General features: G+C 37.1%; 1 protein-coding gene across 2 annotated transcripts in view; it reads left to right on the top strand.

The window, feature by feature from the left end:
• RAB18 (RAB18, member RAS oncogene family) overlaps positions 1 to 24395 on the top strand; it is a 38517-nt gene extending 14122 nt beyond the window's left edge. Inside the window, exons 3-8 of one of the 2 annotated variants that reach the window (XM_057731503.1) lie at positions 14246 to 14307; positions 15787 to 15837; positions 17543 to 17615; positions 18892 to 19010; positions 19085 to 19151; positions 22650 to 24395. In XM_057731503.1, the coding sequence (XP_057587486.1) occupies positions 14246 to 14307; positions 15787 to 15837; positions 17543 to 17615; positions 18892 to 19010; positions 19085 to 19151; positions 22650 to 22825 (548 nt within the window). In that variant the 3' untranslated portion in view covers positions 22826 to 24395. The remainder of the gene's footprint in view (positions 1 to 14245; positions 14308 to 15786; positions 15838 to 17542; positions 17616 to 18891; positions 19011 to 19084; positions 19152 to 22649) is intronic. The other variant, XM_057731504.1, reaches the window with a different exon arrangement.
• Positions 24396 to 24917: the final 522 nt, after the last annotated feature.

Raw genomic sequence — 24917 nt, 5'->3', positions numbered from 1 at the left:
TAGGAGACTCTCCAAGACCCACAGGTAAGTCCAGCCTGGGCGCCTGTGGAGTCACTGCTTTGTGCTGGGTCCCAGTGCACGTGAAACTTTGTGTGCACCCTCCAAGACTGGAGTCTCTGTTTCCCCTGTCCTATGAAGGTCCTGCACTCAAGCCCTGCTGACCTTCAAAGCCAACTGTTCTGGGTGTGGGGGGGTCCTCCTCCCAATGCCAGACCCTCAGGCTGGAGAACCTGACATGGGGCTCAGAATTCTCACTCTTGTGAGAGAAGCTCTGTGATATAATTATTGTCCAGTTTTGTGGGTTTCCCACCCAGTGGGTATGTGACTTGATTATGTCATGAAAGTGCCCCTCCTATGGTCTCACTGTGGCTTCTTCTTTGTCTTTAAATGTAAAATACCTTTTTCAGTAGGTTTCAGTCTTTTTTTATCAATGGTTATTCGGCTGTTAAGTGTAATTTTGGTGTTTTCAAGTGGGGAGGTGAGTGCAATTCATCTACACCACCATCTTGTCCAGAATTGAGGGGCTGTCTTAGTTTGGATGCTTGCTGCCGCTTTCCTCAATGTATGTTGGCCGTTATTCCCTTGATGTGGGGTGTACAGGTGCGGAAGCCCTTGCTAGCTCCTGGGGTGGCAGGGGCAGGGCTTGGTGCCTGCTCGTGGGTCTTATAGGGGCAGCTGCTGCTCCACATTCGGGGCAGGGGAGCGGGGAGGGAGGGGGCAGGGCTTGGTGCCAGCTCGTGTATCTCTTAGCAAAGGTGGTGACTCACAGCCGCCCCTAGAGCTCCTGTAGGCAGTGTCCTGTTGCCTGGGAGTGCTCGCGGAAAGAGGCTCTCAGGGTGATCCTGTCCCTCTCCTCATGCAGCCCCCAGCATTGGCACCTTACCTCTCTAGTGGGCCCAGGCTTCTTCCGAATACACCCTCTGTTGGCCCAGTCCAGCCTCTTCAGGCTGTGTCTGCTCAGCCAACCCCAGACCTCTCCCTGGGTCTGACCTCCAAAGCTGGAGCTTCGGCACGCAGCCCCCATGCACACTGACGAGCATCTCGGGCTGGGGAGCACAGGCATTGCCAACCTTCTATGCAGGTTACTCTCTATTTTGTCTTCTGCAGAACGGTTGTTGTGCTCTCCTCCTAGGTTCTGAAGCTCCCCCTCTGGCCAGGCTGATTTCCCCACTGGTGAGGGGGCTTCCCAGGGTACGGGAGCCTTTCCTCCTTCACAGCTCCCTCCCCAGGGCACAGGCCCCGTCCTGATTCTTTTACTTTTTGTCCTACCCAGTTATATGGAGGTTTTCTTGCCGTTTCAGAAGTCTGAGGTCCTCTGCTGGCATTTAGTAGATGTTCTATGTGAATCGTTCCACTTGTGGATGTATTTTTAATGTTTTTGTGGGAGAAGGTAAGTTCCACGTCCTACTCCTCTGCCATCCTGATCCCATCTCTCCCTGTGATTAATTTTGAATTAATGTTTGGATACAGTGTGAAGTATATGAATTGAAGTCCTTTTTTTCCTTTAAAAAAAAATTTTTTTTTTTGCATATGGATACCCTGTTGTTCCAAAATCATCCATTGAAAAGACTGCCCTTTCTGCACTGAATAGCTTTTGCACCTTTATGAAAACATCAGTTGTGCATGTATGCATGAATCTATTTCTGGACTCTGTTCTACTCCATTTAGCTATTTGTCAGTACCTCACTGTCTTGATTTCTGTAGCTTTCTGGAAGTTAAATATATAGTCTACCAATGCTGTACTTTTTCACAGTTGTTTGGCTATTCTAATTTCTCTATATTTCTCAGTGAATTTTAGAATCACCTTGTTGATTTAAAAAGAAAAGCCTGCTAGAATTATTGATATGGATTGCACTGAATCTGTATAGATCAATTTAATTTGGGGAGAACTGACCTCAACAATATTGAGTTTTATGATCACTGAAGTTATACCTCTCCATTAATTTACATCTTTTAAAATTTTTCTCAGAGGGGCTACGTATCTTTTTTTTTCTTTTGCTAATTTTTTAAAATTGGAATATAGTTGCTTTACACTGCTGTGTCAGTTTCTGCTGTACAGCAAAGTGAATCAGCCATACATGTATATATATCCCCTCTTTTTTGGATTTCCATCTCATTTAAGTCACCACAGAGCACTGAGTACAGTTCCATGAGCTATACAGTAGGTTCTCATTAGTTATCTGTTTTATATATCATACTGTGTATATGTCTGTCCCAGTCTTCCAAATCATCCCACCCCTGCACTTCCCCCTTGGTATCCATACGTTTGTTCTCTACGTCTGTGTTTCTGTTTCTGCTTTGCAGATAAGATCATGTATACCGTTTTTCTAATTTCCACATGTATGCATTAATATACAATATTTGTTTTTCTCTTTCTGACATATCTCTCTGTATGACAATCTCTGGGTCCATCCACAACTCTGCAAAATGTCCCAATTTCATTCCTTTTTATGGCTGAGTAATATTCCATTGTATATATTTACCACATCTTTTTTATCCATTCCTCTGCTGATGGATGTTTAGGTTGCTTCCATGTCCTGGCTATTGTAAATAGTGCTGCAGTGAACATTGGGGTGCATGTGTCTTTTTGAATTTTGGTTTCCTCTGGGTATGTGTCCAGTGGTGGGATTGCTGGGTCATATAGTAGTTCTATTTTTAGTTTTTTAAGGAACCTCCATACTGGTTTCCATAGTGGCTGTACCAATTTACATTCCCACCAACAGTGCAAAAGGGTTCCCTTTTCTCCACACCCTCTCCAGCATTTATTGTTTCTAGATTTTTTGGTGATGGCCATTCTGACCTGTGTAAGGTGATACCTCATTGTAGTTTTGATTTGCATTTCTCTAATAATTAGTGATGTTGAGCATCTTTTCATCTGTTGGCCATGTGTATGTCTTTGGAGAGATGTCTATTTAGGTCTTCTGCCCATTTTTTGATTGGGTTAATTGTTTTTTTAATATTGAGCTGCATGAGTTGTTTGTATATTTTGGAGATTAATCCCTTGTTAGTTGCTTCATTGGCAAATATTTTCTCCCATTCTGAGAGTTGTCTTTTCATCTTGTTTATGGTTTCCTTTGCTGTGCAAAAGCTTTTAAATTTAATTAGGTCCCATTTGTTTATTTTTGCTTTTATTTTCATTACCTTAGGAAGTGGGTCAAAAAAGATCTTGCTGTGATTTATGTCAAAGAGTGTTCTATGTTTTCTTCTAAGAGTTTTATAGTGTCTAGCCTTACATGTAGGTCCTTAATCCATTTCAAGTTTATATTTGTGTATGGTGTTAGGGAGTTTTCTAATTTCATTCTTTTACATGTAGCTATCCAGTTTTCCCAGCACCACTTATTGAAGAGACTGTCTTTTCTTCATTGTATAATTTCACCTCCTTTGTCGTAGATTAGGTGACCACAGGTGCATGGGTTTGTTTCTGGGCTTTCTATCCTGTTCCATTGATCTATATTTCTGTTTTTGTGTCAATACCGTACTGTCTCAATTATGTAGCTTTGTGATATAGTCTGAAGTCAGGGAGCCTGACTCCTACAGCTCCACTTTCCTTTCTCAAAATTGCTTTGGTTATTTGCAGTCTTTTGTGTTTCCATACAATTTGTAAAATTTTTTGTTCTAATTCTGTGAAAAATGCCATTGGTAATTTGATGGAGGTTGCATTGAATCTGTAGATTGCTTTGGGTAGTATAGTCATTTTCACGACATTGATTCTTCCAATCCAAGAACGTGGTGTATCTCTCCGTTTGTGTCATCCTTGATTTCTTTCATCAGTATCTTGTAGTTTTTGGAGTACAGATCTTTTGTCTCCTTAGGTAAGTTTATTCCTAGGTATTTTATTCTTTTTGTTGCAGTGGTAAATGGGATTGTTTCCTTAATTTCTGATCTTTTGTTTTTAACATATAGGAATGCAAGAGATTTCCGTGTATTAACTTTGTATCCTGCAACTTTGCTAAATTCATTGATTAGCTCCAGTAGTTTTCTGGTGGCGTCTTTAGAATTTTCTGTGTATAGTATCATGCCATCTGCAAACACTGACAGTTTTACTTCTTCTTTTCCAATTAGTATTTCTTTTATTTCTTTTCCTTTTATGATTGCTGTGACTAGGACTTTCAAAACTATTTTGAATAATTGTTGCGAGAGTGGACACCCTTGTCTTGTTCCTAATCTTAGAAAAAATGCTTTCAGTTTTTCATCATTGAGAATGATGTTTGCTGTGGGTTTGTCATATATGGCCTTTAATACATTGAGGTAGGTTCCCTCCATGCCCTCTAAAGTTTTTATGATAAATGAGTGTTAAATTTTGTCAAAAGCTTTTTCTGCATCTATTGAGATAATCATGATTTTTATTCTTCAACTAGTTAATATGGTGTATCACATTGATTGATTTGCATATATTGAAGAATCCTTACATCCCTGGGATAAATACCACTTGATCAGGGTGTATGATCCTTTTAATGTGTTGTTGAATTCAGTTTGCTAGTGTTTTGTTGAGGATTTTTGCCTCTATGTTTATCAGTGACATTGGCCTTATAAGTTTCCTTTTTTGTGATATCTTTGGTTTTGGTGAGGCTGATGGTGGCTGTGTAGAATGAGCTTGGGAGTGTTCCTCACTATGCAATTTTTTGAAAGAGTTTCAGAAGGGTAGGTGTTAGCTCTTCTCTAAATGTTTGATAGAATTCACCTGTGAAGCCATCTGGTCCTGGAATTTTGTTTGTTGGAAGATTTTTATTCAGTTTCAATTTCATTACTTGTGATTGGTCTGTTCATATTTTATATTTCTTTCTGGTTCAGTCTTGGAAGGTTGTACTTTTTAAGAATTTGTCCATTTCTTCCAGGCTGTCCATTTTATTGGCATATAGTTTCTTAGAGTAATCTTATGATCCTTTGTATTTCTGCAGTGTCAGTTGTAACTTCTCCTTTTTCATTTCTAATTTTATTGATTTGAGTCCTTTCCCTTTTTTTCTTGATGAGTCTGGCTAAAGATTTATCAATTTTGTTTATCTTCTCAAGGAATCAGCTTTCAGTTTCATTGATCTTTGCTATTGTTTTCTTCATTTCTATTTCATTTATTTCTGCTCTCATCTTTATGATTTCTTTCCTTCTATGAACTTTGGGTTTGTTTTTTTCTTTAGTGTAAGGTTTTAGGTGTAAGGTTAGGTTGTTTGAGATTTTTCTTGTTTCTTGAGATAGGCTTGTATTGCTCTAAACTTCCTTCTTAGAACTGCTTTTGCTGCATCCCATAGGTTTTGAATAGTCATGTTTTTGTCATCATTTGTTTCTAGGTTTTTTTTTTCATTCTCTTTAATTTCTTCAGTGATCTCTTAGTTATTTAGTTGCATATTCTTTAGCCTCCAATATGTTTCTACTTTTTACAGTTTTTTTCCCTGTAATTGACTTCTAATCTCATAGTGTTGGGGTCAGAAAAGATGCTTTATATGATTTCAATTTTCTTAAATTGACCAAGGCTTGATTAGAGACCCAAGATGTGATCTGTCCTGGAGAATGTTCCATGTACAGTTGAGAAGAAAGTGTATTCTGTATTCGAGTGAAATGTCCTGTAAATGTCAATTAAGTCTGTCTGGTCTGTTGTGTCATTTAAACCTTGTGTTTCCTTATTAATTTTCTGTCTGGATAATCCATCCATTGGCGGAAGTGGAGTGTTAAAGTCCCCCACTAATTTTATATTACTGTTAATTTTCCCTTTTATGGCTGTTAATATTTGCCTTATGTATTGAGGTGCTCCTATGTTGGGTGTGTAAATACTTGTGATTGTTTTATCTTCTTCTTGGTTTGATCTCGTGATCATTATGTAGTGTCCTTCCTTGTCTCCTATAGTAGTCTTTAAAGTATATTTTTTCTGATATGAGTATTGCTACTCCAGCTTTCTTTTGATTTCCATTTGCATAGAATACCTTTTTCCGTCTTCTCACGTTCAGTCTGTATGTGTCCCTAGGTCTGAAGTGGGTCTCTTGTAGACAGTATACGTATATATATGGGTCTTGTTTTTGTATCCATTCAGCCAGTCTATCTGGTTGGAGCATTTAAACCATTTGCATTTAAGGTAATTATCGATATGTATATTCCTATTGCCATTTTCTTAATTTGGGGGGGGGGTTTGTTTTTCTAGGTCTTTTTTTCTACTTTAGTTTCCCACCTAGAGAGATGTCTTTAGCATTTGTTGTAAAGCTGGTTTAGTAGTGCTGCATTCTCTTAACTTTTGCTTGCCTCTAAAGTTTTTGATTTCTCTGTCAAATCTGAATGAGATCCTTGCTGGGTAGAGCAATCTTGGTTGTAGGTTTTTCCCTTTTATCACTTTAAATATATCCTGCCACTCCCTTCTGGCCTGCAGAGTTTCTGCTGAAAAATGAGCTGATAACCTTGTGGGGATTCCCTTGTATGTTATTTGTTGCTTTTCCCTTGTTGCTTTTAATATATTTTCTTTGTATTTAATTTTTCGTTAGTTTGATTAATATGTCTTAGCCTGTTTCTTGGGTTTTTTCCTATATGAGACTCTGCACTTCCTGAACTTGGGTGACTATTTCTTTTCCCATTTTGGGAAGTTTTCGACTATAATCTCTTCCAGTATTTTCTCAGACCCTTTCTTTTCCTCTTCTTCTGGGACCCCTGTAATTCAAATGTCAGTGCATTTAGTGTTGTCCCAAAGGTCTTTTTTCTTTATTCTGCTCCGTGGCAGTTATTTCCACCATTCTATCTTCCAGCTCACGTATCTGTTCTTCTGCCTCAGTTATTCAGCTATTGATTCCTTCTAGAGTATTTTTAATTTCAGTTGTGTTGTTCATCACTTTAGTTCTTCTGGGTCTGTCTTAAACATTTCTTGTATTTTCTCCATCTGTACCTCCATTCTGTTTCTGAGATCTTGGATCATCTTTCCTGTCATTACTCTGAGTTCTTTTTCAGGTTGGCTGCCTATCTCTTTTTCATTTGTTTGGTCTTGTGGGTTTTTACCTTGCTCCTTCGTCTGTAACATATTTCTCTGTCATCTCATTTTGTCTAACTTACTGTGTTTGTGGTCTCCTTTCAGCAGGCTTCAGGGTTGTAGTTACTGTTTCTTCTGTTGTCTGTCCCCTGCTGGGTGAGGTTGGTCCAGGGACTTGTGTAGGCTTCGTGGTGGGAGGGACTGGGGTAGAGCTGAGTCTTGTCCCTCTGATGGGCAGGGCCACATCAGGTGGTGTTTTTTGGGGTGTCTGTGAGCTTAGTATGACTTTAGGCAGCCAGTCTGCTGATGGGTGGGGCTGTGTTCCTGTCTTGCTGGTTGTTTGGCATGAGGTGTCCAGCACTGGAGTCTGCAGGCAGTTGGATGGAGCTAGGTCTTGGTGTTGAGAGGGAGACCTCTGGGAGAGTGCAAGCCAATTAATATTCCCTGGTCGTGGGAATTCTCTGGCAGTCCAGTATCCTGGACTCTGCGCTTCTACTCCAGAGGCCCAGGCCCAAGCACATTTCCTGGCTTCTGGGGTCTCCTGTGTCCTCCCTTCCACTTCCACTGCCCATGCAGGTCACAGTGCTGTAGACACTGCAACACAAAGACAGCTGAGCCCTTTAGATGCAAGGTAAAATGCCTCAGAGTGGTTACATATTTTTCATATTTTTTGTCAGATTTAGCCCTAAGTATTTCATAGATTTTTATGTAAGACGCTAGTGAATCTTTAAAAAATTTGTCTCTGTTCATTACTATTATATAATAATACAATTGATTTTGTTAACATTTATTTTGTGTCCTCCAGCCTTGCTAAACTAGCTTATTCATTCTAAATGCTTTTTTAATCCCATAGATTCAATTGGATTTATACATTGTTCCTTTCCGATCTGGATGCCTTTTATTTCTTGTTTTATTGCCTTGGCTGAAGATCTCCAGTGCAGTTTTGTGAGGAGAGCTGATATCCTTCTTTTTTCCCTGATATCAAGGGGGAAACTTTCAGTTGTTTACCATTGAGTGTGCTGTTAGCTGTGTGTTTTCATGGATTCCTTTTATCAAGTTGAGGAAGTTTCCTTCTGTTTCTAGTTAGCTGAGAGGTTTCCTTAGGAATGAATGTTGGATTTTGTTAAATGCATTTTCCACATTTTTTGAGACGATGATATGAAGTTTCTTTTTTGGTTTAATATAGTAAAGTCCTTGTTGATTTTTTTTTTTCAGTGTTAAATCAACCTTTTATTTCTGAGATAACATTACTTGGTTGTGGTGTATTGTTCTTTTACACCTATTTGGATGACTTATAATAAAGTTTTGTTTAGGATTTTCATCTATGCTCTTGAGGAATATTAATCTGTAGTTTTCTTTAATTGTAGTGTCTTTGCCTGGTTTTAGTATCAGGGTACTGCAGAACTCATAGGTTGACTAAGGAAGAATTCATTCCTCTTTAGTTTATTGTAAGAGTTTGTTTATAATGGATTATTATTTCAGTGTTTAGTAGAATTCATTTGGACCCTGGAGTTTTCTTCATGGAATGGTTTTATCCATAGATTGAATTTCTTTCCTAGATATAGGATTCTCTGGTTATCTGTTTTTTATTGTGGTAAAGTGTAACGTAAAATTTACCATTTTAACTATTTTTAAGTGTATAATTCAGTGGCATTAAGTATGTTCACATTGTTTTGCAACCATCAGTACTCTCCATTTCCAGAAGTTTTTCATCACCTCAAACAGGAACTCCACCAATTAAGCAATACTTCCCACTCCACATTTCCCCTCAGTGCCTGGTAACTTTTTCTACCTTCTATCTCTATGAATTTGCCTGTCCTTTTGTAATAGGCTTATTTCACTTAGCATAATGTGTTTAAGGTTCATCCATATTGTAGCATATATCAGAATTTCATTCCATTTCATAGCTGTGTGTATTGGAATTTTATTCCACTTTATGGCTAATAATGTTCCCTTGTATGTACATACCACATTTTGTTTATCCATTCATCTGTCCATGAACACTTGAGTCACTTCCACCTTTTGCTTTTGGGAATAAAACTGTTGTGAACATTGTTGTACAATTATTTGTTTCCTTTTGTCAGTTCTTTTGGGTTTGTACGGAAGAGTTGAATTGCTACATTATATGGTAATTCTATTTTTAGCCTTTTGAGGAACAGCCAAACTATTTTTCACAGTGACTGTACCATTTTACATTCCTACCAGCAATGCACAAGCATTCTAATTTCTTTACATCCTTGTCAACACTTGTTATTTTTTACTTTTTTCTTTAATTTTAGTCATATTGATATGAAGTAGTGTCTCATTTTGGTTTTGATTTGCATTTCTCTAATGGATAATAATGTTGAGCATCTTTTCATGTGCTTGTTGGCTGTGTATATTGTTTGGAGAAGTGTCTATTCAAATCTTTCCCCATTTTGAATAAGGTTTTCTGTTATTGAGTTATAGGCATTCTTCATATATTCCAGCTACTAATCCCTTATCAGATAACTGGCTTGCAACTATTTTCTCCCATTTTGTGAGTTTCTTCCCACTCCTTTGATGTTGTCATTTGATGCACGTAAGTTTTTAACTTTGGTGAAGTCCGGTTTATTTTTCTTTTGTTGCCTGCACTCTTGGTGTTATATCCAAAAAATCTTTGCCAAATCCCATGTCATGAAAAATTTTTTCTATGTTTTCTTCTAAGAGTTTTTAAGATTTAGTTTTTATGTTTAGGTCTTTGATCCATTTTGTGCTAACTTCTGTATGTGATATAAGGTGAGTGTCCAACTTCATTCTTTTGTATGTGAATGTCTAGTTTTCTGAGCACTGTTTGTTGAAAAGACTGACCTTTCCCTATTGAATGGTCTTGGCTTCTTTGTTGAAAATCAATTGGCTATATATGTGAGGGTTTATTTCTGGGCTCTCTATTTATTCTATTGGTTTAAATGTCTGTCCTTAATGCTAGTACCATTTGTTTTAATTATTGTCCTTTTGTAGTAAGTTTTCAAGTTATAAAGTTTGAGTCCTCCAGCTGTTCTTTTTTTTTCAATATTGTTTTGTTATTTAGTGTCTCTTATAATTCTATATGAATTTGAGTGTCAGCTTTTCCACTCTGCAAAAAAAGGTGTTAGAATTTTTATTGGATTGTTTTGGATCCATAGATACCTTTGGGTAGTATTGTCATCTTAACAATATTAAGCCTTCCAACTTATGAACACAACATGTCTTTCCACTTAGTTGTGTTTTCTTTAATTTCTTTCAGCAGTTTTGTAGTTTTCAATAGATAAATGTTAAAGCTCCTTGGTTAAATTTATTCGTGAGTAGTAGTCTCATCATCATCATCATCTATTTTTAAAGTACTTTATTCTTTTTGATAATATTGCAAATGAAATGTTATTTAAAAAATTTCTTTTTGGATTGTTCATTACTAGGGTATAGAAATGCAGCTGATTTTTGCATGTTGATTTTATATCCTGCAGCTTTGCTGAATTCACTTCTTAGTTGTAACAATATTTTTGTATGTGTATGGAATAGGATCATTAGGATTTTCTAAAAATAAGAAATATCTGTGAACAGAAATAATTTTACTTCTTCCCAATATGGATGCCTTTTGTTTCCTTTTCTTGCCTAATTGCTCTGGCTGGGACTTCCAGGACTCTGAAAGTAGAAGTGGTGAGACTAGGCATCCTTATCTTGTTCTAATCTGAGGGGAAAAGCTTTCAGTTTTTCACCAATGAGTATGATGTTACTTATGGGTTTTTCTTATGTATTCACATGTGTTTTCTTCTGCATTGTCTAATCTGCTGTTAATTCCATCCTGTATATATATATATATTTTTTAACCTCATTGTCATTTTTATCTCTAGATGTTTGATTTTTTTTAATTATTTATTTGTTTATATTGGTTGTGTTCGGTCTTTGTTGCTACGTGCAGGCTTTCTCTAGTTGCGGAGAGCAGGCTTCTCATTGCTGTGGCTTCTCTTGTTACAGAGCATGGGCTCTCGGCACGAGGGCTTCAGTAGCTGTGGCACACAGACAGTTACTCTGCAGCATAGGGGATCTTCCCGGACCAGGGATCAAGCCCGTGTCCCCTGCATTGGCAGGCAGATTCTTAACCACTGTGCCAACAGGGAAGCCCCTGATATGGGTTTTTAAATCTCTCTCATGTCTACTTAACTTTCTGAACATATTGTATACAGTTATAATTGTTTTTAATATCCTTCTTTGCTAGTTTCGAGTCAGTTTCTCTTGATTGCTTTTTCTCCTTTTGATAAAGCAGATGATTTCATTGATATGTTTTGGTTTCCCATTCAATGGTATTTCTTTACAGTGCAGTTGGTATTATCTTTGGTAATTATTGCTTATTTCAAAGGCTTTACTGATTATATTATCTTGTTTTAACTAACTTAACCTTCACAAAATAGGCATGTGCCTAAAAAATGATTCCTGCAAAGGAACATAATTGAATATTGTATTAAAAATGCAAGCCCAAATGAACAGCTAGAGAAAAGATGAAGTGACAGTTCTTGTGTGATTTTGTAATTTGTAAAAAGAAATATACATTTGGTTCCTGGCACTGAACTCCTAAAACCCTTAGATTTTCTTAACTGAAAAGAGTCATTAAAGGTGTCTCTTGTTTTTCTTTTCCTTTCTTTCTTTTCCTTTTCTTTTCTTTTCTTTTCTTCTTTTTTGGCTGCACTACACAGCTTATGGGATCTTAGTTCCCTGACCAGGGATTGAACCTGGGCCCTAGCAGTAAAAACACTGAGTCCTAATGACTGGACTGTCAGGGAATTCCCAGGATGTCTTTTGTATTTTCCTAACAAGCCTTTTTCAACCACACCTGAGTTTTTGTTAAAGGTGTGACTTCTGGAAAGGCCCTAAGCATAGGTAGAGGCTGGTTGTCAGGAGAACCAACCATGTGTTGGTAATTAGAGGGTTGGAACTTTCAGCCTTATCTTACCTTCCTCACTTTCAGGGTGGGGAGAGGGGCTGGAGATTTTGTTTAATCACCAAAGGCAAATGATTTAATCAGCCAGGCCTCTATTAAAAAACCCCACGGGTTCAGAGCACTCTGTGTTGGCAAGCACATGGAGGTACTGGGAGGATGGCATGCTTAAAGAGGGCATAAAAGCTCTGTGTCCCTTCCGCAGACCTCGCCCTCTGCATCTCTTCCATCTGGCTGTTGCTGGGTTGTATCCTTTTCTAATAAAGTGGTAATCTAGTAAGTAAGTAAGTTAACTGTTTTCCTGAGTTCTTTGAGCTACTGTCTCAAATTAGTCTACTTGAGGAGAGGATTGTGGCAACTTCTGATTTATGACACATGAGATTTACCAGAGGAACCAAGGAAAGATGAATGAGAACTGAAGGTCCTGGGCCCAGAAGAGGTACCCTTTCTTTCAGGCTGCCTGTCTTTTGACTTTGATGGTAGGACTCAAGGGGAAGTGTTTCCTGAGGGTGTTGTCTGTAGCTTTCAAATCTAGTATGTCAGGAGTAACTTGGAGGCAGTTATTGACATGCAAATTATATGTATGACAGAGACAGTCATTAGACTGTCAAGAAATATATGAGGAAATTATAAAAGAGAAAGAGGATATTGGGGGAGGGAAGGAGAACACAAACATTCTGGGAACATTGAGTTTCTTTTCCTGGGTAGACTAATTTGCTGGTAGCTAGCAGAAAAGCCAGTCTGCCCTTGAGCATGTTGTCTTGGGTGTTTAAGAAAAAAAAAGTTCTTTATATTTTCTCTGAAGAACTTTGAGAACTTAACTATAGAGTATGTGTGATAGGCTATCTCTATGTAATATCTACCAATGGCCTTCATTTAGTACCTCCACCAAGTCAGAACCATTTTCTTTGTCCACATTTTCTCACATTTGCATTTGGGGTTTTTGGTTGTTGTTGTTGTTTTAAGCAATATAAGTAAAATGTAAATAATTTAATATTTTTTGTATAGATGGTGTGGCAGATTTCTTTATCTAGACCTGATGAATCCAAGATTATTTAACATATAGGACTTTTTGTTTGTTTTGCTGTAGAGAAACTGCTCTTTGGTTTTCCTTGGACTGTGCAATCAGCACTGTCTTTTAACTCATGGCTGTCTGACATTCTAGGCATGACTTTATCAACTTCTTTATCACCTTAGCCCAAGACACCAAACTATTTTTTTAAATCCTTAGCATACAGAAAGACCTGGCATGATGCATGTTTTGAAATGCATTTTTGTTACCTAATTTGTGTGTGTAATAGATTACTAGAAATCACCCAAGAATCACTAATATAGTTCCATGTTGGTGCCAGGTGTTCTAGGAAGTATTTAGTGTATGAGCAGTTGTGTATATCATCTTAGTTGTGGCTATTCTGAATTAATTGTGACAAGCTAAAATCTTTTGAAAGTTTCTTTCCAAGCATCTTGACTTAATGTTTTCCCTCTGGCCAGTGGGATAGACTGTACATTATTTTTGATACTCTTTTAAGACATGTGGGCATTTAAGCCAGATGGCATGTGTCAACTCCTTTTCCTGGGAAGGGAGAGGTTTTTGGGGGGCTGCTGTAGTAGAAACTTATGTAACTTCTTATGAAACTCATATTCTCTTTATATAAATCAGTACTTACAGATTTTCACTGCACTTTGAGTACTTCCCTTTTACTTATGAAGATTCTTAAAGGATTGGGTAAAAATGTTTTTGTGTGTAAATTCTCTTTTTGCAGTTGTGCAGTAGCAAGTGATTATTGATAAGGTTATAAAGAATGAATACTGTTTTTTAGCATAAACAACATAAACATAAACAAAGAATTCATAAGGCAAGGAGAGAGTGACCTCTTTATAATTTTACCAGTCTTCCAAGCTGTCTACAATCAGAATCTGATTTAGGGTGTTGGCCAGCTGTGGATAGCACTCTTAATAGTAGCTTAGGGAACTCTGGGAAAGTGCCCCGATCCACAGTCAACCAGAGACCTTCTCTACATCAGCACTGTGAATTCTAGCTCTTGGCTTTTAATGTGCAGAGTCAATCACCACGTTACGCCTTACACGTTATACCTTACACTTTTGTTTTTTTCAATAAAAGTTTTGTTTTTTCAAGAAGTACAGGTAGGTAAATGAGTTTTACAAGCATTTGCTTTTCATTTTTCCTGATTAAATCCTAAGCTGCTGAACCTTCGTGACACTTTTTCTTTTATCTTCAATTCACATCCATAACTCTAAGAATTTGGGTGTGAATTTGGGCATTTAATAAAGTGGCTTTTCTGTTTCTTCATTTTCTTGGTAATTGATTTAAAAGTATGTTTTACTGGAATTCTTATCAAATTTTTCATTTTTCCAAGGTGTTGACTTTAAGGTGAAAACAATTTCAGTGGATGGAAATAAGGCTAAACTTGCAATATGGGTAAGAATTTTTAAAATGTATTTTGTGTAAATATTAAACTCGTACTTTTTGAAGAAGCAGAAATCGATGTGTGTAGTGTTCTAGAGGTGAATGAGCAATTTGTGTTAAATAACGGGAGATTTGATGTTGATTAAAGGATAGACAATAAATAGTTATAATTCTGTAATCAGGCAGAGACTTGTTTTACTTAGATTTTTAAAATATACAGTCCCTTCAGGATATTTGAAAACAGAGTATTAAAGAAAATCGTCTGCCAGAGAGAATCATTGTTATTGAATGTGTTTCTTTAAACTTTTAAGAAGACAGCCTACACTGAACTAATGCTAAACGCAGTTGCTGGGGAGAAGGGAATGCAGTGATACTTAGAAAAAATTATTTTCCATGTTTGTTAGTATCGATATCTATAAAGCTTGAGTTTGCTAAGCTTCATGTTTTTCCTGCTTGATTTATTACCTCTTCTGCCCTTGTTCCTGCTCTGAGAAATATACAGTTTAGAGTAGGGTCTGAGGCTTGATGGTTGCTGTGACATGTTACTTTCATACAAGAGATTTTCTGTTTGTTTGCTTTTAATTTACTTTCTAGTTCCTGCTCAATAAAAAGGCTGGCAGGTATTATTGAAGTGACATCTTTATCATAGACTTATAAATATTTTGTAAATAAGAGAGGCTTTTCCTGACTATAAGGATAATATAGTCTCATTGTAAAAAGGATAATCAAAACAGTATGAATTTACTGGAGAAGAAAGTTCATCTTTCACCAGTGTCTACATTTTAGTGAACATCCTATAAAATATATTAGACACATGCACATTGTTACACATGTGTTTATATGTAATTTTCCAAAAGAAAAGATTATATCTTAATCCTTTCGCCTGCCTGTCATCCCCCCACACACAGTGTGTGCATTGTTCTGCATCAATAAATATAGAAGTACATCAGTTTAAATGACCACTTGTATTCCACCTTATGGCTATACTTTAATTTAGTCAACCCTTAGTGAAAGGTATTTACACTGTCAGTAGTTTTCCACAAAGATCAGCAGTGCTCTGATGAGCATCCTGATTTTTGCATCTGTGTGTACTTGTCCAGTTACTTTATGATGTATACTTAGAAGCTGAATTATTGGCTCAAAGATGTGAAGATTTAACATTGGGATATAAGAAAAAGGTCTTCTGTACTGTATATTGTTAATCTTTCTCATTTTTGCCTCTGTGAGTAATATTTTTTCACTTATATTTGCAGTGCTTTTGATTAATGAGATTTTTTCTTATATTTTTATTGATTATATGTTAATGAATTTCTCTTATATGCTTTGCCCTTTTTATATTAGTGCTCATCTTTTTCATGATTAAAGTCTTTATATAATAAAAACACTAGCTATTTGTCATATACCATATTTTTTCCACTCTGTCATTTGTCTTTAAAATCTTATGTTAATGTTTTTATGTGTGTGTAACACTAACTCTGTCATATGCTGCAGATTTTTTTCCCTTCAAATCTTCTTGAGGATGAGTGTTGGGGGTCGGGGGAGGTGAGTGCTGTGTTGGGGAGAGATGTTCTTGCCATACCAAGGGTTTAGTATTTATGTGATTAAATCAGTTATTTTGTTCATGTATCTGGGTGTCATGTCATATTTAGGAAGGCCTTCTCACTCAGTATTAGAAATATATGAATGTGTTGTTTTCCTCTAAATCTTCTTCGGTATTTTATTCATATAAACAAAATCAGTTCCTCTCCCACTTGGCTGCTCCTTCTAGGATTATTCAAATAGAATAGTCAGGTACAGCCCTGCCTCTTCTGCCCCTGAAAGTGCTGCACACACATTGTGACCTACCTGTCACCCACCTCTGAGGTGGTTTCTCTCTACATCCTTCCCTCACTTCCACTCCCCACGTTCCATTATTTGGCCTTTCTAGATCCTTTCCAGCTTTGTCCATTTCCGTCTTTAATAATGCTTCTCTCTACTCCCATCAGAAAATAAAACCACATCTAATAAGCTCTGCTTTCTTTGTACAAAGATGGTGCTACTCTTACTGCAAATTCCTGTTATGAAAACAAGCAGAAATCTAACTTCTGACTAGTTAAACATATAAATTGTGTAGTTATTATAAATTCTGATCCAACAGAGCTTCTGCTTGCTCCATAGCTAAAGTCACACTTACAACCATGGGACTGGCAGTTGTTGACGTTTGATATACGTCTTTACTTTTCTTCACGTTATTTTACATTAGCAGACTGCAAACTTTTTCTTAACAAGCCGGATGGTAAATATTTAGTTCAACCCAAAGCGGGGCCATACGGCAATACATAAGTGAATGGGCCTGGCCATGTTCCAGTAACATTTTATTTAATAAAAACATATAATGAAACAGTTGGTGGGCTGAGGCAGCAGTTTGCAAACTGCTGTTTTGCATAATCTTAAGTAGACTTAACCGCCACAGTCCAAGGGATGGTAGAAAGAAGACAGAAGGACCCAGGCCCAGAAAAAGAGATTTGTTAGTTAGTTTATTCTTTTTTTTTCCCTCAGTAAAAGTTGAGCAACTATCCTATGGCAAGAATTTCTCTAGGCCCTGGGGTTAAACGGGTGATTGAGCAGATGAGGTCCCTTCCTTATGAAATTTACATTTCCTAGCTAGTGTACATCTTATATTCATTACCCCTGATATGAGTCAGAAACGTAATAAGGAGTGGTGTGGTTTTAATGCATTTTCCTGAAAGAAGATACATAGAAAACATTTTTTAAAGTACAGCCTAAAAATTGCTTACCTATAATAAGACACCCCTGTAATTCTCTTCAAATCAGCGGTTCTCAACCTTGATTCTATGTTAGAATCACCTGGGAAGATTAAAACTTCTGTCATATCCCAGTTAAATCAGAATCTTTGTGGGTTGAACCTAGGCATCTGTACTTCTCATTTCCCAGGACATTTTTTTGTGCCACCAGAGTTGAGAACCATGGCTTTCAATGAAATGTATTTCATGTGTGGTAGAAATCTTAAATCCAAAATGGTAGAAAACCTGTGCTTTGTTACATTTTTTCTAGAGATGAGGCAGTTTGTTAATTTAATTTTTATGTAACATTTGTCAGTAAAAGAATACACCTTATTTAAATTTTAAGTTTTAGATGAGCTTGATATTTTAATAATGCTATTCAGCTTTCTACTCTTACATTAGTATGTTGAAGGCCTATTATTTATACTTTGCTTTGTTTAATAATAATTGATTGTCACTTTTAGGACACTGCTGGTCAAGAAAGGTTCAGAACATTAACTCCCAGCTATTATAGAGGTGCACAGGGTGTTATATTAGGTAAGGTTATACTTTAATATACTGTTTAGAAATTATTGTTGTTTTATTACTGGAATTTCTAATTTTCCTTGTTTGTGAAGATCAGTAAGTTTTTGCTTTATTTAGAGCTAGTTTTATGTGACTTGAAGTTATATTAACGTCATGTAATATTAATGAATATTTAAACTTAAAATTTTGTTTCAGCCCTTTGTCTAGCAATTAAAAAATAACAAATTAGAAACATGTAATAAGGAGTGGTTTGGTTTTATGCATTTTCCTGAAAGAAGATTATAGAAAACATTTTTTAAAGTACAACCTAAAAATCACTTAACTAAAATAAAATACTCCTATAATTTATTTGGGTTAAAAGCACATGTTGATGAGGACATCATTGAGGAGTAGTCATCATGTTGCTTGTTGTTCTGTCTTAGAGTATTACCAGAAGCCCATCTTCAGTCAGCAGTTCACTAGTATTTACTGCCACATTATAAAGGAAGGAGAGTGTTGGTTGCTTAGTAGAATCTGTTTTATTAGTCTTGAAAAGTAGCACAAAGCACTTAATACTATTGATTTATAATCACACAGAACTTAAAAACCAAGTTCAGATTTTCAGTATAATTTATAGAAAAGTGCTTATTCTTAATATTCCTGGGAAACTGTTTAAAATGAATATTGATCAGTTGTAGGGAGAAATGTCTTTTTATATCATGACTTGTGAGGCTTTGGTTTCATTTCTGTTACTTTGACAGTGACTCTCATGGTTTTGGTTCAACATCTCCTAAGTTTAGAAAACACTTTAAATTAATAAGCTCTTTATTTAGTATAAGCAGAATTATGTGAAATGAAAGTGAAAACAGAGAAAGACAATCAGGATTCCACCCACTAACTTTACATATTTTTTCAAATTTTCAAATTCTGGTCCTTGGGAGAAATAAAATAACAGGATCATAGATGTTTAAATTTATGTAAAACTTTTTTGTATTTTGTCACAGATTTGAATCTAAATACCTTTTGGTTTTTAGACAGACCTTTTTTATTGTTATGAATGGGGACAGCTGTTGTTTTGCATAATTTTTATTTCTCTCACAGCATATGTTAATAAAGTGGAAGTGTGTATGTAAATGCATTTTTTTAAATACACTTGTTCCACCTGGATCAGTAGACATTGAGTTTTAAGCACTGAAGGCTTAGAAAACACAGACTTGCTTGTATAATAACAGCAGTACCTAGTATGTATCAGAAATATAATCTCTTTGTTTCTTTTGATATTTATTTAACAAGTGACTTTTTATTTCAGTTTATGATGTCACGAGAAGAGACACCTTTGTTAAACTGGATAATTGGTTAAATGAGTTGGAAACATACTGCACGAGAAATGATATAGTAAACATGCTAGTTGGAAATAAAATTGATAAGGTGAGAAGTCACACACTTGGCAATTTGGCTGTATATTTTGGTAGCTTTTCTTAATCTTTGCATTTATCTTTTAGGAAAATCGTGAAGTTGACAGAAATGAAGGCCTGAAGTTTGCACGAAAGCATTCTATGTTGTTTATAGGTAGGTGTGTGAATATGTATCTTTTCATTATTAATGACGAGTTTTTAAATGGAGTTTCTGTTACGTTCTCTTTACGAGCCATAAAATGTGTGTATTTAGTTCATAGTTGTCTTGAGTTATAAAACTAACTGTAAAACCAGGTTCCTTATTTTTCCTTCTGTGAAAAAGAATAGGATCACATTATGTGAAGTCGTGTAGAACACAGTCACACCACTCCTCTCCTTCAGTAAAGCCAGGAACCCAGCGCTACAGTCGTACCTGCTGGTCCATGTGCTGGCAGCAGTGGCAACACCTGAGAGCTTGTTAGAAATGCTTCTTTTCAGGCCCTGACCCAGATTTTCTGAATTACAATCTGCATTTTAACAAGATGCTCATGTGATTTGTGTGCACGTTAATATTTGAGAAGCACAGTAGAGCAAGGTTGTCGCACGACAACATGGGCCAGATCTGGGCCCACCATTCATGTGGGAACACGTGGTGCCTGGCCGTCTGCATTGTTGTCTGTGGCTGCCTTTGTGCTTCATGGCAAAGCGCAGTCATTACAGTGGAAACTGTGGCATCAAAGCCTAGAACATTAACTCTCTAGCCACTTACAGAAAAAGTTGGGAGCTTTTAAAAATTACAGCTCTCTGGACCTTACTTATCACAGGTCTGAAACAGAGCTTGGAAGGCAGTTTATAGTTGAATCTGATGTGAAGCCAGCTTTAGGAATTACTGTTTTAGCTATTCCACTGTATTAGAGCCTCGTAGGAATCAGGAAATGGAAATGGGAGAACATCATATATAGATAGAAGCGGGGTGGTGTAAGTGAAGGTATAGGGAATTTTAGAAAGGGATTGATAGTATATATATGTCAGTGCTACTCTCTCACTTCGTCCCAGCTTCCACTTCCCCCACTGTATCCTTAAAGTCCATTCTTTATGCCTGCATCTCTATTCTTGCCCTGCCACTAGGTTCATTAGTACCATTTTTCTAGATTCTATATATATGCGTTAGCATACGGTATTTGTTTTTTCTTTCTGATTTACTTCACTCCGTGTAACAGAGTCTAGATCCATCTACTTCACTACAAATAACTCAATTTTATTCCTTTTTATGGCTAATATTCCATTGTATACATGTGCCATATCTTCTTTATCCATTCATCTGTTGATGGGCATTTAGGTTGCTTCCATGTCCTGGCTATTGTAAATAGTGCTGCAGTGAACATTGTGGTACATGGATCTTTTTGAATTATGGTTTTCTCAGGCTATATAGCACAGTGAGATCAGCTGGATGCTTTGTGAAGATCTAAAGGTGTGGGATAGGGAGGGTGGGAGGGTAGAAGGGGGGCTAAAGAGGGATGGGATATGGGGATATATGTATACATATAGCTGATTCACTTTGTTGTACAGCAGACACACGCAATATTGTAAAGCAATTATACTCCAATAAAGATGAAGAAAAACCAAAAAATAAAATTTACTTTCAAAAAAAAAAAAAAAAAGAAAGGGATTGAATAGTACCTCTACTGCTTACTTGCTAAATGTTTTTCATTTCTGTGTGTTCAATCAATATTTACTGAGCACTGAGGATATAACAGTGAACAAAATGGTCCAACTCCCTGCCCTCAGGGAGCTCCCGTTCCAGTATGGGAAACAGACTGTATAAGTAAGTAGTGCTGTGCAGGAAGGAAAACATTGTCAGGGGAGAGAGGATGACCAGGGTGGGCGGTAATAAGGAAAAGGTCTTTGAGAAGGTGCCGTTTGAGCAAGAATTCGTGGTGCGAAGATCTAGACAGAGAGCATCTCAGGCTGAGAGAACAACAAGTATTTCCTGAGGTAGGAACCAGTTTAGTGTGTCTGAGCAGCAAGAAGAAAGCTTGTGGGCTGTAGTATTGTGTATGTTGGAGGAAAGGATGGTGCTGATGGCCGATGAGATTTTAAAAGGTCACGTTGGACCTCATAGGATATGGTAAAGAAATTAATTTTATTCTCAGTGTGGTGGAAAGCAAAGGAGTAGTGCTGTGATTTGATATTCTTTTAAAGAGACTCATTGTGTAGAAAATGAACCATGAGTAGCAGAAGCAAGAGGCTGGGTATTCTCTTAGAGTGGCCGAGATGAGTGATGCTGGGGACGCTGACTGCGGTGGCATTGGTGATGGTGGAAAGTTGGCAGGTGCTGGAGATACTTTGAGGGTAAAGCTGACAGCGGATAGGCTGGGTGTGGAGGATAAGGAAAGAGAGCAGTCAAGGACAAGTTCAGGTGTCTGGCATGAGCAGCTAGGTGCATGGTGGTGCCATAACTGGGATATGGAAGACTGAGATAAGAGCAGGTTTAGGCAGAGGAGGAGGGAATCGAGATTTCTGCTTAGACATAGGAACGAACCGTCTTTCAGACAGCAGTGGACATCGTGGTCACTGCTGTTTAGGTGGCATTTAAAGTCATGGAATTGGAGCAGTTACTACAGGAAAACCTTGGTAGAAAAGGGCTGAAGATTGAGCCCTGGGGTAATAGGAGTCAGCAGAACGAGGTGGTGCCAGCAGGTAAGGCTGTGGATGATGTGCCAGTGAGAGAGGTACCAGGAGTGGTCAGTGTAGAGAAACTAGGTGGCTACTAGAAGATGTGTGGGCTGCAGGGCAAGTTGGTTGGTTGGGCAGATGGATGATAAATAAGATGGACAGTAATTTTGGTGGGCTTTTAAGCTGATTGGTATAACCCAGTAGAGAGGGCACATGATCTTTCAGTGAATGAGCAGGGATGGGATCCCGGGAACTAGACAAAGGGGTGGCCTCAGACAGCAGCCAGGATGGGTCTCCTGTTGTAACAGGAGTGCAGGCAAAGCCTAAGGACACAGGTGCAGGTGGGTTAGGTAGCTCTGTTAGTGGGATGATGAGTAGTTCTTGCCAGGTTGTTTCTGTTTTTCTCAATATAGAGCTAGCTCATCAGCTGAGGTAGAGGAGCTTTAAGATGAAGGTATAAGTAGTTACCTCAGACTGGGAAGAAGGTGGTCACTGGGGAAATAGCGGATTGGGGAGCAGCGCTGAGCGTCCGCCTGAGTCTTCTGAGCATAAGTGTGAACTGGGACTGGTATTCATGGTTGTGTATCAGTTATCCAGCCACCTGTTGGGTTGCTGCCACAGAACAACCAGATTAATTGTTTAACTTGGAGCCTAAATTTCCTTATTCTAAAATGAGAATGTTATCTGCTTCAGGGGGTAGTTTTAAGAACTAACTAAAAAATTAAGTAAAGAACTTTGGCCTAACATTTGAGTGGGGCTTTAAAATTTACAATTTTATCACAAAATCTTGGGCTTATATATACCACTTAGTCTTATGGATAGAATTTAAATAGATACAACTTTGAGAGTTGCAGGAAATTCACTCATAATAAACCTGTGGTGAGAAATTTGGCTTTTTATATGTTGTTGGCTGATATTTCTGCTGTGATAGTTTTCCAGAAAAACATGGAGATATACCAGAAGAGAATATAGTCTGACATTTTTCCTTGAATTTCAGAGGCAAGTGCAAAAACCTGTGATGGTGTACAGTGTGCTTTTGAGGAACTTGTTGAAAAGATCATTCAGACGCCGGGACTGTGGGAAAGTGAGAACCAGAATAAAGGAGTCAAACTGACACACAGGGAAGAAGGCCAAGGAGGAGGAGCCTGTGGTGGTTACTGTTCTGTGTTATAGACTCTGGGAAATTCCATCTCTTGCATATTTGATCAGATAGTGTCATCTTTCTGTATATAAACTCTTTAACTGCTATTTTAGGGTCCTTGCAGTTTGCACATATTTGTTTTGTATCATGGCAGTAAATATTTGCAAGAAATCCTGCTCATTGACTTTTCCAGTTACAGCGTTATGGTAAGCATGCAGTTTGCAGTCCGCAGTTTTTTATGTAACATGAAATAGGTGTACCTTTATAAGTACATTTGATTTTATGATTTACATTCATCATGTGATTTTTTAAAAAACCCACCTATCTACTATATGTTGATACAAGGTCTATTTTCAGTCTCCCTTTTGCTTAAATACTTATCAATTACTGAATTAATTGCTATGTAGAACTCCTAAGGACCACTGGGAGATACACAGGTATCATCAAACCTGGCGAATTTCCCTTCAGGAATGACAGAGAGCATGCGCTGCAGCTTTCCTAGGATGTTTGTTGACGGATTCTCTTTTAGGTCGAAGCAGAATTCTCTTTACAGGATGTAGCCCAGGACAATTTATAATTAAATCTCTGTTCTAATGCTGCTTCTAAAATAGCATTGATATATTAAAGAAGTTTGGTCTTACTTTAATTTACTTCAAGTGTAGCTCAGTTGCTTAACTGGAGTTTTGATTCTGTGATATGTACATGGGATTCACGACCCTCTGTGCAGCATTTCGGGGTATGTGGTGTTTGACAGAATGGCAGTAAGGTTTCCCCCCATTTTGGTTCCAGAAGGACAGGTGTAGTGTGTTTATGTAACTCATGTAGTACTTACCACTTTTAAAAACAACACCTGTTCCCGTAAATGTTGGTAGTAGTTGTCCAGGTGCCTCAGTTGTAGCTTGTGTAACGTTAATGAATATCTGTATCTTATGACTTCCATAAACGGCTAGTTGATACTCAGAAACCTATTTCCATGTTTTGAGGGTTGGGGGAGAAAACACTGAATTATAATTTGAGAAAGGCATATATTGCTTCCAGATTTTGATGTGTGTGGGGAAATATTGTTGCAATGAAAATCTTGGTAATTTAATGTAACAAGTAGCCAGTAGTTTATCAAAACCAACTTGTACAGACTAATAAATCTTTTCCACAGTATTCAGTTTTCTAACCTCTTGCTATTGAACATTGTATTTTTTTTTCACTCATATGTTATTTAATTTACACTAATCTCTGCTATTTTAAGCCTCCCGTTAAGTAATTTGTCCTTTTAGGCAGGCCACTCTAACACACCTCAGTAAGATTAACAAGAAATACTAATTTCTGGGCAGTTTGTTCTCTGTATACAGTTGCAAATGATAAACATTTTTGTGGGTCATCTTTACAATATGTGTGATAATGAACTGAAATGTACATCTTCACATAAGAAAACTTTACATTCTACATGGTTCACACTTGTTAGACTACATTACATGTGATTAAAGGTTTTATGCATTACATATGTTTTTACTAAATATGAAAAATATACTACTTTAATGTTAGAGAAAAATAGGTAACACATGTATTTACCATTTGTTGTTGTTACATTAAAACTGTAGATTTGTATATTTATGTAGTTTCTGTTTTGACATTTCTGTTTATTGCTTTTTGCTCCTTGAGCTATATAATATTCTTTCTGTGCATTGAATTGTCTTGATTTGGTCAGAATTTGGATACATATGAGTCACTTAACTTTTAACAATTAATTTTGTTTGATTTATATTGTAACCTTTTATAATTTTTGAATAAATATAGCCTGCTTTCCTTAGATGCATCTGTGCAGGAAGTATTATACATTTCCCAATTACTTTCATCAGCTGAGGAAATCCTGAATACAGTGTTATTCAGATTCTGTCATTATTTTGTTGCAAACTTCTTGTTTCATAGTGTAGGTTTTCTAAGTGAAGTAGTTGTAGCGGATAAAATTAGTCACTTAAATAACAGGGTTTTGTCAGTTCTTTATTTCTCAATCATTTGAAGCCATTTTCAAGTGCCTTTTGCAGATGAAGCAAATCAGAACAATTAGAACATAGTGTTTTGAGTTCTGGGAATACTGATGTAGACCTAAGCAAACAGATAACTTCAATT

The sequence above is a fragment of the Hippopotamus amphibius genome, chromosome 4 (assembly GCF_030028045.1).
Source record: "Hippopotamus amphibius kiboko isolate mHipAmp2 chromosome 4, mHipAmp2.hap2, whole genome shotgun sequence".
Lineage (NCBI taxonomy): Eukaryota > Metazoa > Chordata > Mammalia > Artiodactyla > Hippopotamidae > Hippopotamus > Hippopotamus amphibius.
Note: the sequence above shows the minus strand (reverse complement) of the source record. Positions and strands in the feature narration are given on the sequence as shown.